This window comes from Gastrolobium bilobum, unplaced genomic scaffold (assembly GCF_033153095.1).
Source record: "Gastrolobium bilobum isolate Gb01-03AN ecotype WA unplaced genomic scaffold, APGP_CSIRO_Gbil_v1 utg10835, whole genome shotgun sequence".
NCBI lineage: Eukaryota > Viridiplantae > Streptophyta > Magnoliopsida > Fabales > Fabaceae > Gastrolobium > Gastrolobium bilobum.
The window spans coordinates 55,166-68,386 of NW_026897374.1; the positions used below are offsets into that span (position 1 = coordinate 55,166).

At 34.0% G+C, this 13,221-nt stretch overlaps 1 protein-coding gene across 1 annotated transcript; it reads left to right on the top strand.

The window, feature by feature from the left end:
• Positions 1-9,720: 9,720 nt before the first annotated feature.
• Positions 9,721-11,269, top strand: LOC133306387 (lignin-forming anionic peroxidase-like). The gene is made up of 4 exons (XM_061506699.1): positions 9,721-9,936; positions 10,035-10,226; positions 10,490-10,655; positions 10,872-11,269. Exons 1-4 carry the CDS (start codon positions 9,721-9,723, stop codon positions 11,267-11,269), a joined length of 972 nt encoding a protein of 323 aa, XP_061362683.1.
• The last annotated feature ends 1,952 nt before the right edge of the window (positions 11,270-13,221 follow it).

Genomic DNA, 13,221 nt, shown 5'->3' on the forward strand with positions numbered 1-13,221 from the left:
GCCATTTATAATTAGGATTAAATGACCATTTGTAATTATGACTAAATAACCATTTGTAACTAAGATAAAGTTGTGTTTAAATTCAAATTGACATTTATAACCAGGATTAAATAGCCATTTATCTATACACTATTTAATTTCAACTTCTCATAAATTATCACGAATTCTTCTACTTTTAGTTTTAATAAGATATTTAATACGAAGTTGTCTAATTTTTATCACAGAATAAATAGTTCCTTGATTTTTAGACATACGGAATAATCTAATAATCTGTTAGAAGAGTTTTATTTCTTTTGTATAATGATCGATACAATAAATTGGCCGGATTCTCCCATTTATAATTAAGGAAATATAGTGATTGTTTCCTTTTATTCTATTAATACTTAAGATAAGATTGGGAGCAATATTTGGATCAACAGATCCTCTATTAGTATAAATATTCGGCATTTTTTATTATATAAACAAATCTTGAATAAAATAATAATTTTCATTCTACATTTCTTGTTAACAAGAATGCCTAACCCCAAGAGATAAATTCTACGCTTATATTAATGATGAATAAATTATTGTTTAACCGAGTAAATTGATAGACTGCATAAAGCTAGCAATTTGTTAAAATTAATTGATTTTTAGCATAGAAAATCGATCAATACAAGATGTAGGAAAATACTTAGCTTAGCGTTCATTAAAATAAAAAATATATTATTCTCTCAAATAGATTTATTTATACATTAATTTTCAACAACACATGAGTTGACACGAATTCTATTAGTGCAAAAGTGTATAATTTCAATTATAGAAGAAATAGTTTTAATTCTAATTTTTAACATAAGTAATTGATCAGATAGAATATACCTAGATCATGGTTGATGATGTGATTTCTTAACCTTAATTATCTACCGATATTGGCCACGACTCAAGTAAATTAAGCTCTCTGTTGGACGAGGGGTGGAGGTGAACCTGTAAGGATTTTATTTGTTCTTTTGATTCTTTGAATCGATTGACGTAGAATAGTTTTCTTTTTCTTTTTTATCCCTTTTCTTTCTATACATGAGAATCATGGATATCTTGTTGCATTTCAGATTTATTGACATTACTAAAGTTCGTTGAAAGAGACTTGTTGGCTTTTTATTTTCTTGGTTTTAATTAAACAAACTTTAGACCAAAACAAACTTGCGAATTGTTATTTAAACTTCATCAAACACTTGAATTTGGCCGAGACAGAATCCCAAGCGATATTTTGATTATTCCATTTCTCTGGTATGGGAGAAGGTGCCAAACTATTAATATGGACTAATAAACTCAAATTTCCTGTTTACTAATAAACTAAAATAAAATATTCTCTAAGATTTAGCTAAGAAATAATTTGAAGATATTAGGTGAGTCTAACAAAAACACTAAAAAAATAAATAAATATACCTAATAAGTACATCATTTGAGAAACAAAACAAACTAAATGCATCTAAAGAGCGAAGATCCCTAAACAGTATATATCTACAAGCCTCGATCGAGGGACAAATTAAATAACATGAAAACGAACATCCGCTTGTTAAAAGATCTTCATATATATATATATATATATATATATATATATATATATATATATATATATATATATATATATTTCTGTAGTCGCTTTACGTACAACAACAACAACAACAGGTGTATGGTTATGATTCCCTACATTTAATACTTTCATATTTTGTATGGTTATGATTCCTCGTATTTAATGCTTTCACGTATATATATATGGCAAGTATTTGATTGCTGCACGTACAGCAGCTGCAGAAATGTAAACCCCCCGACACACACATATATATATAGTTTGTTTTTTCTACAATCAACGGAGATAACTTATCTACATTGAGCCAAAAACGACGTCGTTTTGAGGCAGAAATCAAGATATTTTTGTAATTATGATTTGTTTCAGGGTTATAATAGTCTTTTTCATTATAATTTTTCAACCCAAAACGACATCATTTTGGGACGAATGTAAATAACTTATCTACATTTACTGTAGAAACATTAAAGCCATATATATATAAATAAATAAATAAATAAATAAAAATATATATAGGGAACAGATCCACTTACCACCAAGAAAGTTTACAACTCTTACAACCAATTTAATCATCGTTGATTTCTGTCAATCTAACGGTTATAATTTAGTGAAAATTAATAACATTTATTGTGTCACGTTTATTAATTCCCAATAAATTATAACCATTAGATTGACGGAAATCAATGGTGATTAAATTGGTTGTAAGAGTTGTAAACTTTTTTGGTGGTAAGTGGATCCTCCCCCATATATATATATATATATATATATGAAAAAAATATTTCTACGGCCACTTTAGATAAGGCTATCTATAACTACCCTTTATAATTATGTACTACCGGTAGTACATAGTTATAACATTAAAGTTGCTTTTTTTTTTCTATCTCCACATCAGCAGTTAGGTTCATAAAAGTGACTGAGGAGAGAGAAAAAAAACAATTTTAATATTATAACTATGTACTATCGGTAGTATATAGTTACAAGGGTAGTTGTAGATAACCTTATTTAAAGTGGCTGTGGAAATGTTTACCCCTATATATATATATATATATATGGGGGCGGTTATACTTACCACTAGTAAGTTTACCATCCTTACAACTAATCTTATCACCGTTAGATTAAAATTAAACCTAACGGTTCATAATTATCCCTTATAATTTTAATTTTTACTCTCCCATCCCCTCTTTGTCTCTATCTAGTTTTGGGATCTGCACACCTTTTTTTCTATCCAGCTTTGGGAATCACCTCTCTCATCCTCTCTTTATCCACTCTTTAATGAATTGCTATAAAGGAATGAATTTTTAATAACAAATGAATTATTAAAATAATGGAAGAATTCCCATCCAGCTTACATATAGCAATTCGTCATATATGTTTATTGCTATTAGATTTGGGTGAAGTCATGGAAAGAGAGAGAGAAGAGAAATACAAAGAGAAGGGAAAGTTTTCTATATTGATTGTATGATTGATTTACATGTACACTACAGTATATAAAGGTGATGCTTGAACAGAAAGTGGTTGAGGTCTAACAACCACCTAGGGAAAGAAATCTAGTGAGGACACCACTATGCTACTTACTATACACCAGCTGAAAGTACATGACAGTAAAGTAACTCAGTAAAGATTTACTTCAAATCTTTACTCTAATAATCTTTACTCTCTTATACTCCCCCGCAAACGTAGGAGGCATGGAGAAGCTGAGAGGTGTCCAGGACTCCAAGTTTGGTCCTGAGTTCTTCAAACCGAGTAGCAGGGAGTGCCTTTGTCAATGTGTCAGCAATTTGGTCAAGAGCAGGGACATGAGAAACTAGAATATCTTTGGCAATCACATGATCACGAACAAAATGAATGTCCAGCTCAAGATGCTTTGTGCGAGCATGCAAAACTGGATTGTGAGAGAGAGCTATGGCACTCTGATTATCACAAAAGATGTGAGGTACTGTAAATGGGAGCTGCAGTTCGTGGAGAAGGGATTTAATCCATAAAATATCTGCACAAGTCAGGGCCAGACTTCTATACTCAGCTTCAGCTGAGGATCTTGCAACTAAGGACTGCTTTTTGGACCACCAAGATACCAAGTTTGGGCCTAGGAATATGCACGCTCCAGAGGTGGACCTCCTATCATCTGGATCACTTGCCCAATCCGCATCACAAAAGGCAGTGAGAGAGAAAGGAGCTGCTGAATTAGCAGATTGAAGATGTAGTCCATAGGAGATAGTGCCTTGCAGGTACCCGAGGATGCGTTTCACAACCTTCCAATGATCATCCAAGGGTTGACTCATGAATCGACATGCTTTGTTAACTGCGAAACTAATTTCTGGTCTAGTAATTGTTGCATATTGAAGAGCACCCACAATAGACCGATAAAGATATGGATCAGAAAAATAGTTTGAACCAAATCGAGACAGCTTACAGTTGGAAGGCATAGGAGTTGAAATAGCCTTTGCTTCATGCATAGCTGCCTTTGTAAGAAGATCTCTAATGTATTTGGACTGAGTAAGACAAAGGGAATCAGATTTGGTGCGTTTTACCTCAATACCAAGGAAATAATCAAGTTCCCCTAGATCCTTAAGTGCAAATGTGGAATGCAGTTGAGAGATCAGCCTTTGAATTAGAGAATCATCATTTCCAGTGACTATAATGTCATCTACATACACCAAGATGTAGATACAGACAGAGGCAGCCTTTAAAATAAACAGAGAGGGATCACAGCGACTAGACTTGAACCCAAGAGTAAAGAGGGATTGTTTTAGTTTATCAAACCAGGCGCGTGGAGCTTGCTTTAGACCATAAAGAGACTTATGTAATCTACAAACGAGAGACTTATCTGCTGCCTCAAAGCCAGGGGGCTGATTCATGTAGACTTCCTCCTCAAGGTCACCATTGAGGAAGGCATTATTGATGTCCAATTGCCGAAGAGACCAGCCAAAGGAAAGTGCTATTGTGAGCATTACCCGAACAGTTACAGGTTTAACCACTGGAGAAAAGGTTTCATTGTAGTCAAAGCCAGCCTTTTGGTGAAAACCCTTAGCCACAAGACGAGCTTTATACTTATTAACACTGCCATCAGGATTCTCTTTAACTTTGAAGACCCATTTGCATCCTATTGATTTTCTGCCATTGGGTAAAGAGACAAGAGACCAAGTGTTGTTAGCCAATAAAGCATTAAATTCAGATTTCATAGCACTCAACCAATCTGGACTAGATAAGGCTTGTTTAACTGTTGAAGGTTCTGTATGGGTAAGAAGAACAAGGTTCCTAGCTGCTGTTTTGGAGCGAGTTATGATGGACTGAGGTGAAGAGGGAGTGTAAGACTTAGGTGGTACATAGTCCGAGGTAGAAGAAGACTGTTTGGAGGATGGAGAGGAGCTGTTGACACTAGAGGAGGGTGAACTGAGAGGTGCAACAGCAAGGTCAAAATGATCTTCAGAAAAGGGGAGAGGTGCAATGGCAGTAGCAGTTAGTGGGGAAATGTAGACTTCAGTGGCATCAGCAGGTATTGGAGAGGATGTAGTGGGCATGCGAACTAGGGAAGTGGGTAAAATATTAGTTGGTGAAGGAGATGCAGTAGGCTGAACAGATTGAGTATGCTGTGAGTTGCTAGACAGAACAGAAAGTGGAACAGAAAAAGGAGAGGTTGGAGGGAGAGGTGGAGTGACGTGATGCCAAGTAGAATAGGGAAATATGTATTCATTAAATAGGACATCTTTTGAAATGTAAATTCTGCCATCAGGATTAAGGCAGTAATACCCTTTATGATTTGTTGAATATCCCAGAAAAACACATTCTTTGGATCGAAAATCCAGTTTGTGCTTATTGTAAGGTCTTAAACAAGGAAAACAGGCACAACCAAAGATCTTTAAAAAGGTGTAGTTAGGGGCTTGTTTGAGTAGCTTTACATGAGGGACTTCAAATTGGATTGAGGCTGATGGGATATATGTTTCAGCGCGTACATATAGCAATTTGTCATATATGTTTATCGAATGAAAGTGTACATGTGGATGAAAGGATACATATATAATGAATTGTTTCAAAAAAACTGCAATTTCCCAAACCTATTCAACGACAATAGAAAGAATTAACTCAGTTTCCGATTATTCATCTTGGTGAAATATTTTTTTGCTGGAACTGAAGATCAAAGCGTTGTAACGATAAACAAAGGATGAGAGAGAGGTGATTTTCAAACTTAGAGAGAGAAAGAGGTGTGCAAATCTCAAACCTAGGGAGAGAGACAGAGAGGGGATGAGAGAGTAAAAATTAGGATTTAAGGGATAATTATGAACCGTTTGATTTAATTTTAATCTAACAATGACGAGATTGGTTGTAAGTAGGGGTGTTAACGGGCCGAGCCGAGCCGAGCTTTGGTCTTAAAAGGCTAAGCCTTTGTTTAAATGTGTCAGCCTGACCAAGCCTGTTACCTATTATAAATATAATTATTGGCCTGTGACCTGACTTATTTACAAAAAATAAAAGCCTGATTTAGCCTGTTAGCCTATTTAAAAAAAATAAGACAACAAAAATTTAAACAAACATAACATACAATCAACAACACTAGTAATTCCATAAATATTCATAAATTCAATATATATCCAAACAACATAATATAGAACAAAATCATTTAAAAAGTCTATTTAACCAATAAAATGGAGTGAAATGAATTGAGGAGAAATAGAGGACTATTACAAGTAGTATAAAATATATAAAATAAAAATAAAAAGTAATATACTAGGCCAGCCTGGGAAGCTCTAAGACCGAGCTTTTGAATTGGAGCCTGATGCCTTTTTATTAAACGAGCTTTTATACAAGTTCAAGCCTGGTGCCAACAACTAATTTTAGACATGCAAGCTCAAGCCTTCACGAGCCGAGCCAAAGACCCCTAGCTTGTTTAGCACCCTTAGTTGTAAGTATAACCGTCCCCTATATATATATATATATATATATATATATATATATATATATATATATATTTGAACATCTTACCCCTAATAGTATCGATATTTTGAATCTGCAAATAAATATTTTAATACATATACGTATGTATGCTACATAGATTTTTACTTTGGTCCAATCTTTTTGAAAGGTCAACTCCTCAACCAAGTATTGAAGAGACTATTAATTAAGGGTGTTTAAAATGTCCAAAAGAACCAAACCGATCCATAACCAAACTGCTCCACATTTTAAAAATCGATTATTTGTAAAAATCGGTTTCATATGAAACTGCATTTTATTTTATAAACTGATTATTTACCAAACCATAAAAATAATTAGTTATCCATGGTTATCCATAACCAAACTGCTTTACAATTAAAGAACAAATAAGTATTATTTTTTATCATGCCTATTATATTAGTCAATTGACTCAAACTTTCAAACAATAAACTAGCAAAAAAAAGTTAAGCAGCTCAAGTAGAAAATATTTTTATTTAAAAAAAAAATGTACACATAAATCGAAAAGTTGCATCATAAGAAAGCACTTCTTACGTAACGTAACAACTTTTTTACCCAAAAAAAAAAATGACAAAGGAGAAGGCTCGAATCATGTAGAGAAATTTAGAGTCTGCCATGGTGCATCAGCATATTTCAACATTCTCAAAATTATCACTTTATAGAACTTAAAATAACTCTTTATGTACGCTACAATTTTTTCATACTCACAGTGGAAAATCATCGAAAGACCCATTGCAAACTTATCTTTGGACCCATTGCAAACTTATCTTTGGGTAAATACAGAAAATTTCATTCTCAATGCACTATCCAGAATTATCAACCTTATAGTGGGCATTCATGTACAAAAGTCCCATTTTTCCTGCATGAATAAAAGCACATATTGGCTTATTACAAAAAATTTAACAGCAACTAATTCCAAAACAACGAAGATTCTCTCAAGAAATAGTTGATCGACTACCTATAACCGGGAGAAACAAATGACTACTTATAAAAATAGCACAATCCATCAAAAACCGATTTTGAATTTGTTAAAAAACCGATTTTGAACTTGATAACCAGCTTATGGTTCATAATCAGTTTTGATTTAAAACCGGTTTTGAATTAAAACCAGTTTAAAACCGATTTTAAATCAAAACCGGTTATAAACCATAAACCGATTTTGGAACCAGTTTCAAACCGGTTTAGAAAATTAAAAACTGGTTTTAAAAAAAGAAATCCGGTTCAGTTTGAAAACCAAACCATTTAAAACCAGTTCGATTCGGTTTTTGTTAAAACCGGTGTTGCGATCGATCGTTCCAAGTAATAAAAGGGTAAGTAGAGTATCGTCTCCACGAGGATTGAGGCACCGAATTTATTATAACTATTCCTCTCTTTGTTGGATTAATAAAATTGAATTGAGAATAATTGTAATTGGTGAAAATTTAAAACAATTTTCAAGAAACTGAGAATAATTCAAAGATTCTTTAGAATTTCAGAAACGAGATACTAAAGGTTGAGAAAATATGTAAAAGAATATTGCGGTAAAAGACGCCAACACCTTTATGATCCCCACCTTTGAATTAACATTTACATTTAATTTATTCATTGATCAAACAATTTACCATCTTTTAATTGATTAGTTAAGCCCTAATTCCTTAGTGATCTTAACTTTATTAACCCTATTAGAATCCTAATCCCTTAGAAATTCCTTTTCAAGTTAAGCTTTTAAATCAGTGAATCTTTCACGTTTGCAATTCATGTAGCCTATCCCTAGTGCGTACATGAATTGTTATTTTACCCTTTGTCAGGAACTAGAATCTTAATATTCTTATTGAAAACCTAACCCTCGCAATCCTAATAGAGTGATCGGTTCTAAAAGAATTATAAGATGAAGAACAAGATAACATAAATGAAATTGGAATAATTAAATATAAAAATTAGCCAAACTACAAGAGGTTCACATTAAGGGTTGTGACCCTTACCACAATAATAAAAGACTAGCCAGACATGTTCATGTCTGACAATTCAAAGTATAGAAAAGAATTCATAAAATAGAATAATAACCAGAAGAATGGGAAGAAGAAATCTTTAATCTTCAGTCACCAAGAGCTTGCTCCGATTTCTGTTGTTCGTAATTTCTCCCGTGCAAAAGTTGTCTCTTCTTTAGGATTTCTGACTCCTTTTTATAACCAGCAATTCAATCAGATCATAATCTTTCGAGAGATTTGATTTTTCTTTCCGTTTCTTTCCAAATTTGCAATCAGGATGCTAAAATCATGACGCCCGCGCGATCAGCGCCAGATTCGCGTGATTCGCGCTGGCAAGCAGTAGAGCACAAAGTGCTTGGCGCGAGTAGCGTGGAAATCATCATGAACATGGCGCGACTAGCGTGGCCATTGGCTTCACATGGCGCGGCTAGCGTGGCTTTCACGCCATTCGCGTGAAGAAGCAGTGGATCAATTGAAAAAGTCACGCCATTAGCATGAAAGGGCCATGCTCTTCTTCCTCGATTTTATTTTCTGCTTTTCCTTAAAAAAAACAAAAAATTAGAGTGAAAGTGTGACTGAAGATGGATTATCAATAATTTCTCAAAAACAATAACTTTATTACTGAATTACTGTAAAATCCTTAATCTTTTTTACTCTGAAATATCTATATGCCGAAGGCACATCAACCGGTTATGAACCGCTCCATGCACACCCCTACTATTAATTACAAAAGGAGAACTAATTAATATTTGACGTACAATGTGAAAGTCATGTGGGCTCAACGAATTGTTTTGTTAGAGCTATTTCCAGTCATTTTCTAGGAAGCTAACTAAGCCTTAAAGCGAGAACATGACATATATATAAGGGTATTTAATTTAATTAATGCTCTTCTTGCACCGTTTATGATAAGGAATTTTGACTCCTTATATATTCGGATATATTCAAATTGGAAAAATCTCCTTAATTAATACCCTGTGAACTGGCATGGCAACTTGCTAGCAACCATGGGAGAATTAGTCACAATTGTACCTCGTTGCAGCGGATATTAGTGACTATGACTAATTCTCACACAACCAAATATATGTCCTATAAATTGATGAGCATTCAGAGCTCTATCTCCATCATCTTCATATAATCATAGTCATTCTCTTTCTTGTTAATAATTCTTCCTTTCTGACGCCTCTTAAGTTAATTACAAGTATATTCAATTAGTTGTAATTAATCTTCGAAGCAACACATACGATATTCATGGCTTATAGAACTTCAAGTATAGCTAGTTTTGCTGTCACATTGGTGCTGCTGTTAGGGACAATATGTGATGCACAATTGTCATCTACATTTTATGAGGGTACATGTCCGAATGCACTTAGCACCATAAGAACTGTTATTCGTACTGCAATATCTAAGGAACGCCGTATGGCTGCATCTCTCATTCGCCTTCATTTTCATGATTGCTTTGTTCAGGTACATTATTTTTGACTCATTAATGATTTTATTAATCTTAACTAAGACATTGTTAATTTTGTAGCTAGAATCATAAACAATTGTGTATTGACTTGCAGGGTTGTGATGCATCAATTTTGCTTGATGATAGCTCCTCTATCGAGAGTGAAAAGACTGCACTTCCTAATAATAACTCAATAAGGGGATATGGCATCATTGATCAAGCTAAAGCTGAGGTTGAGAAGGTGTGCCCTGAAGTTGTGTCATGTGCAGATATTGTAGCAGTAGCAGCACGTGATGCATCGTTCGCTGTAAGTTTGCTTAGTATATGCATATGCTTGATAAAAAAAAACCACTCCCCGTTAAACCTGACTAATGAGTATCTGATGGAGGAAATTCTTATATGTTATATTACTTTTACATAATTGCAAAAAGAATATTTCCTGAATTCGAACCCATGACCTTTCAGTCATGATATATTTGGTAGTTATAACTTAATTAGATGCATGAAAATTAAATCATATATAGTAATTAATTAATGACTCATGCATTTTATTTTATTTTTGTTGATCAGGTGGGTGGTCCATCATGGACTGTGAAGCTTGGACGGAGAGATTCTTCCACTGCAAGCAAAAGTTTGGCTAATAGTGACCTTCCACTTTTCACAGATGATCTTCAAACTCTTATCTCTCGTTTCAATAACAAAGGGCTCAGTGCCAGAGAAATGGTTACCCTATCTGGTAATTTATTAATCATATAATTGCTAGCATCCTTGATCATGCATGCCTCACAAGTTTTAAAAACATATGTTATTTTATGTATTTGTAAACCTTTAATTTACCACCAAACACGTGGATCAACCGGTAAATGATTGTTCCAGCTTAACCACTTTGCAGGAAATGCAAATATTTTGTGTTAAGACAATTGAAGCAAATATTTTGTGTTATGATATGCAGGTGCACACACAATAGGACAAGCTCAATGCTTCACATTTCGTGGTAGGATATACAACAATGGAAGTGACATAGATGCTGGATTTGCTAGCACTCGCCAACGTGGCTGTCCATCCCTTAGCAACCCTGGTAATGATAAGAAGTTGGCAGCACTAGACTTGGTCACGCCTAGTTCTTTTGACAACAACTACTTCAAGAATTTAATTCAGAAGAAGGGTCTTCTTCAATCAGATCAAGTTCTGTTCAGTGGAGGATCTACTGATACTATTGTGTCCGAATATAGCAAAAATCCTACAACCTTTAAGTCGGACTTTGCAGCTGCTATGATAAAGATGGGAGATATTGAACCGTTAACAGGGTCGGCTGGCATGATAAGAAAGATTTGCAGCTCTATAAACTAAGTTAAATTGCCATTATAGCCTCACTGTCTATTCTCTTCAACGGGTTGATTAATTGTATTCTTATTAATTCATTCAATTGTATGTAGTCTCTGTTTCCTTGATCAAGGAATTGTCACGCTGGTTTTTTTATTTTATCAATAAATGTAAATTCTTTTAAAAAAAAATATAAGTTGTCACATTATATTAGCTGAAAAACACAAACATGCATGAGCAAAATAAAAGATACCTTATTAGAGATATGCATAGAACATATGAGATTATACAATAAAAAAACCAGCCGGAAACACTATGCTAGTGAATGGTAAATTGATAACTTCTTTTGTGTGTGCCCTTTTCATGGAATATTTGGTGGACGTAGCTGCCATGAGAAGCGATGTGTACTTTTTAATGGGGTACTGTTTCAGAAGTAGTTGCTATGGAATGTTTTATCCTATCTCCTTCAACAGCTGAATTTGTTTTATCCTATCTGATTTGGAGGAAAGAACAGGAAATACAATCAACGGTTGAATTTTTTTTTGGAAAGAAATCTGCCATGTAATGTCCTTCTACACTAACAACTAAGCCAGATGCTATATATGCTAACTTATGCTGTGCTTCTTTTGTTGCCAAATACGTCCAATCCCATCGAACTCTGCACATGATCAAGCATAAAATTGATCAGACAGACACCTATCATATAGCACAATGTAGTTGGTTCTGTTAATAGTTAAACTATTTTTTGAGGACGGGATAACGTTACTTATATTAAGTCAGATGGCACAACCAAAAATAAAAAATAAAAAATCTTTTAGTAATTAAAGTTCTAATAAGGCTTTGTTTTACTTGTGTAATGGTACCTTTTGCCAGAGTTCTCCAAATAACATGTTATAGGGATATAAAATAAAAATTATTGATAGATTTTCGCTTCACAATTTAAAATTTTAGTTAGGTGGGATGTCATATCATGATCATCTAAACAATATCGGAATTTTTTAAATGGTTGTCAAGGACTATTCAAACAAATCATGGTCCCTCTCACATCAAATGATTATTTTATCCCTGATTTTTTTTTTTATCAAAATCCCAATTTTAACTCGTTATATATAACATAAGGGCCAGGTGGTCCTGGACCATGGAAAGAGATCTCAAACAATATAAATGATGCTCATAACTCAATGGTTCTATAAGTTTTGAAGGGGACGATTATATGACTAAAACTCATAAGTAATAATTATATCTAAAAGCTTGTATAACCTTGAAAGGGGCGATTTCTCCTGTTATTAACCCCTCCCTCTCTCCACAACTGCCTCCACATGTTTGCCATATATATACTTGAGCATCTTTAGCTTGCCAAGTTTAACAGCCCTGAAAAGAAAGGTTTCACCTGACTCATTTATGAGCCCAACTAGTGGTCATTGCTTTCCTTCTAGTACCTTTGGTGGTACTTGACTCATTTAGCAGATTGTTCTCAAACTTGAATTAGAAGATGATCTCATGGAGAAAGGTGTTATTCACACAATTCCCCTTTCTCAATGCATGTTGCCTATCCATTTCAGGTAGCGTTTCTAGCAATTCCATGAAGAGCTGTGGATTCTCAGAGCGAGTTTCAATGTGAATGGCAGTGTTTCCGAATAAGTCAAAAGGCTCTAGCAAAAACTTACCTATTTTTACTCCTAGCAGCTCTTTGAGCTCTTATAGTTTCCTCATTAAATATAGAGATTTCTCCCTCTGTACATTCTATAATGACCATATCTGGTAAATCATAATTAGAGATTTAATTTAGGATTTAAATGTCATAATTAGATTCAGATGATGATTTCGAGTGTTTTGATTGTAATCATGACTAGGTCATGAACAGTGCATTCTGCCGGATATTCTGCAGTGTTTTGAATCAACCGGTAGAGCTTAGAATGAGCAAATGAGTTTAGAGGCCTAATTTGGCAATTTTGATGCCAAATATGAGTTCAGAATGA

Coding starts and splice junctions, on each gene's coding strand:
- LOC133306387 (XM_061506699.1), top strand. CDS start 9,721: ATGGCTTATAGAACTTCAAGTATAGCTAGTTTTGCTGTCACATTGGTG. Junction 9,937..10,034: donor TTCATGATTGCTTTGTTCAG/GTACATTATTTT, acceptor ATTGACTTGCAG/GGTTGTGATGCATCAATTTT. Junction 10,227..10,489: donor CACGTGATGCATCGTTCGCT/GTAAGTTTGCTT, acceptor TTTGTTGATCAG/GTGGGTGGTCCATCATGGAC.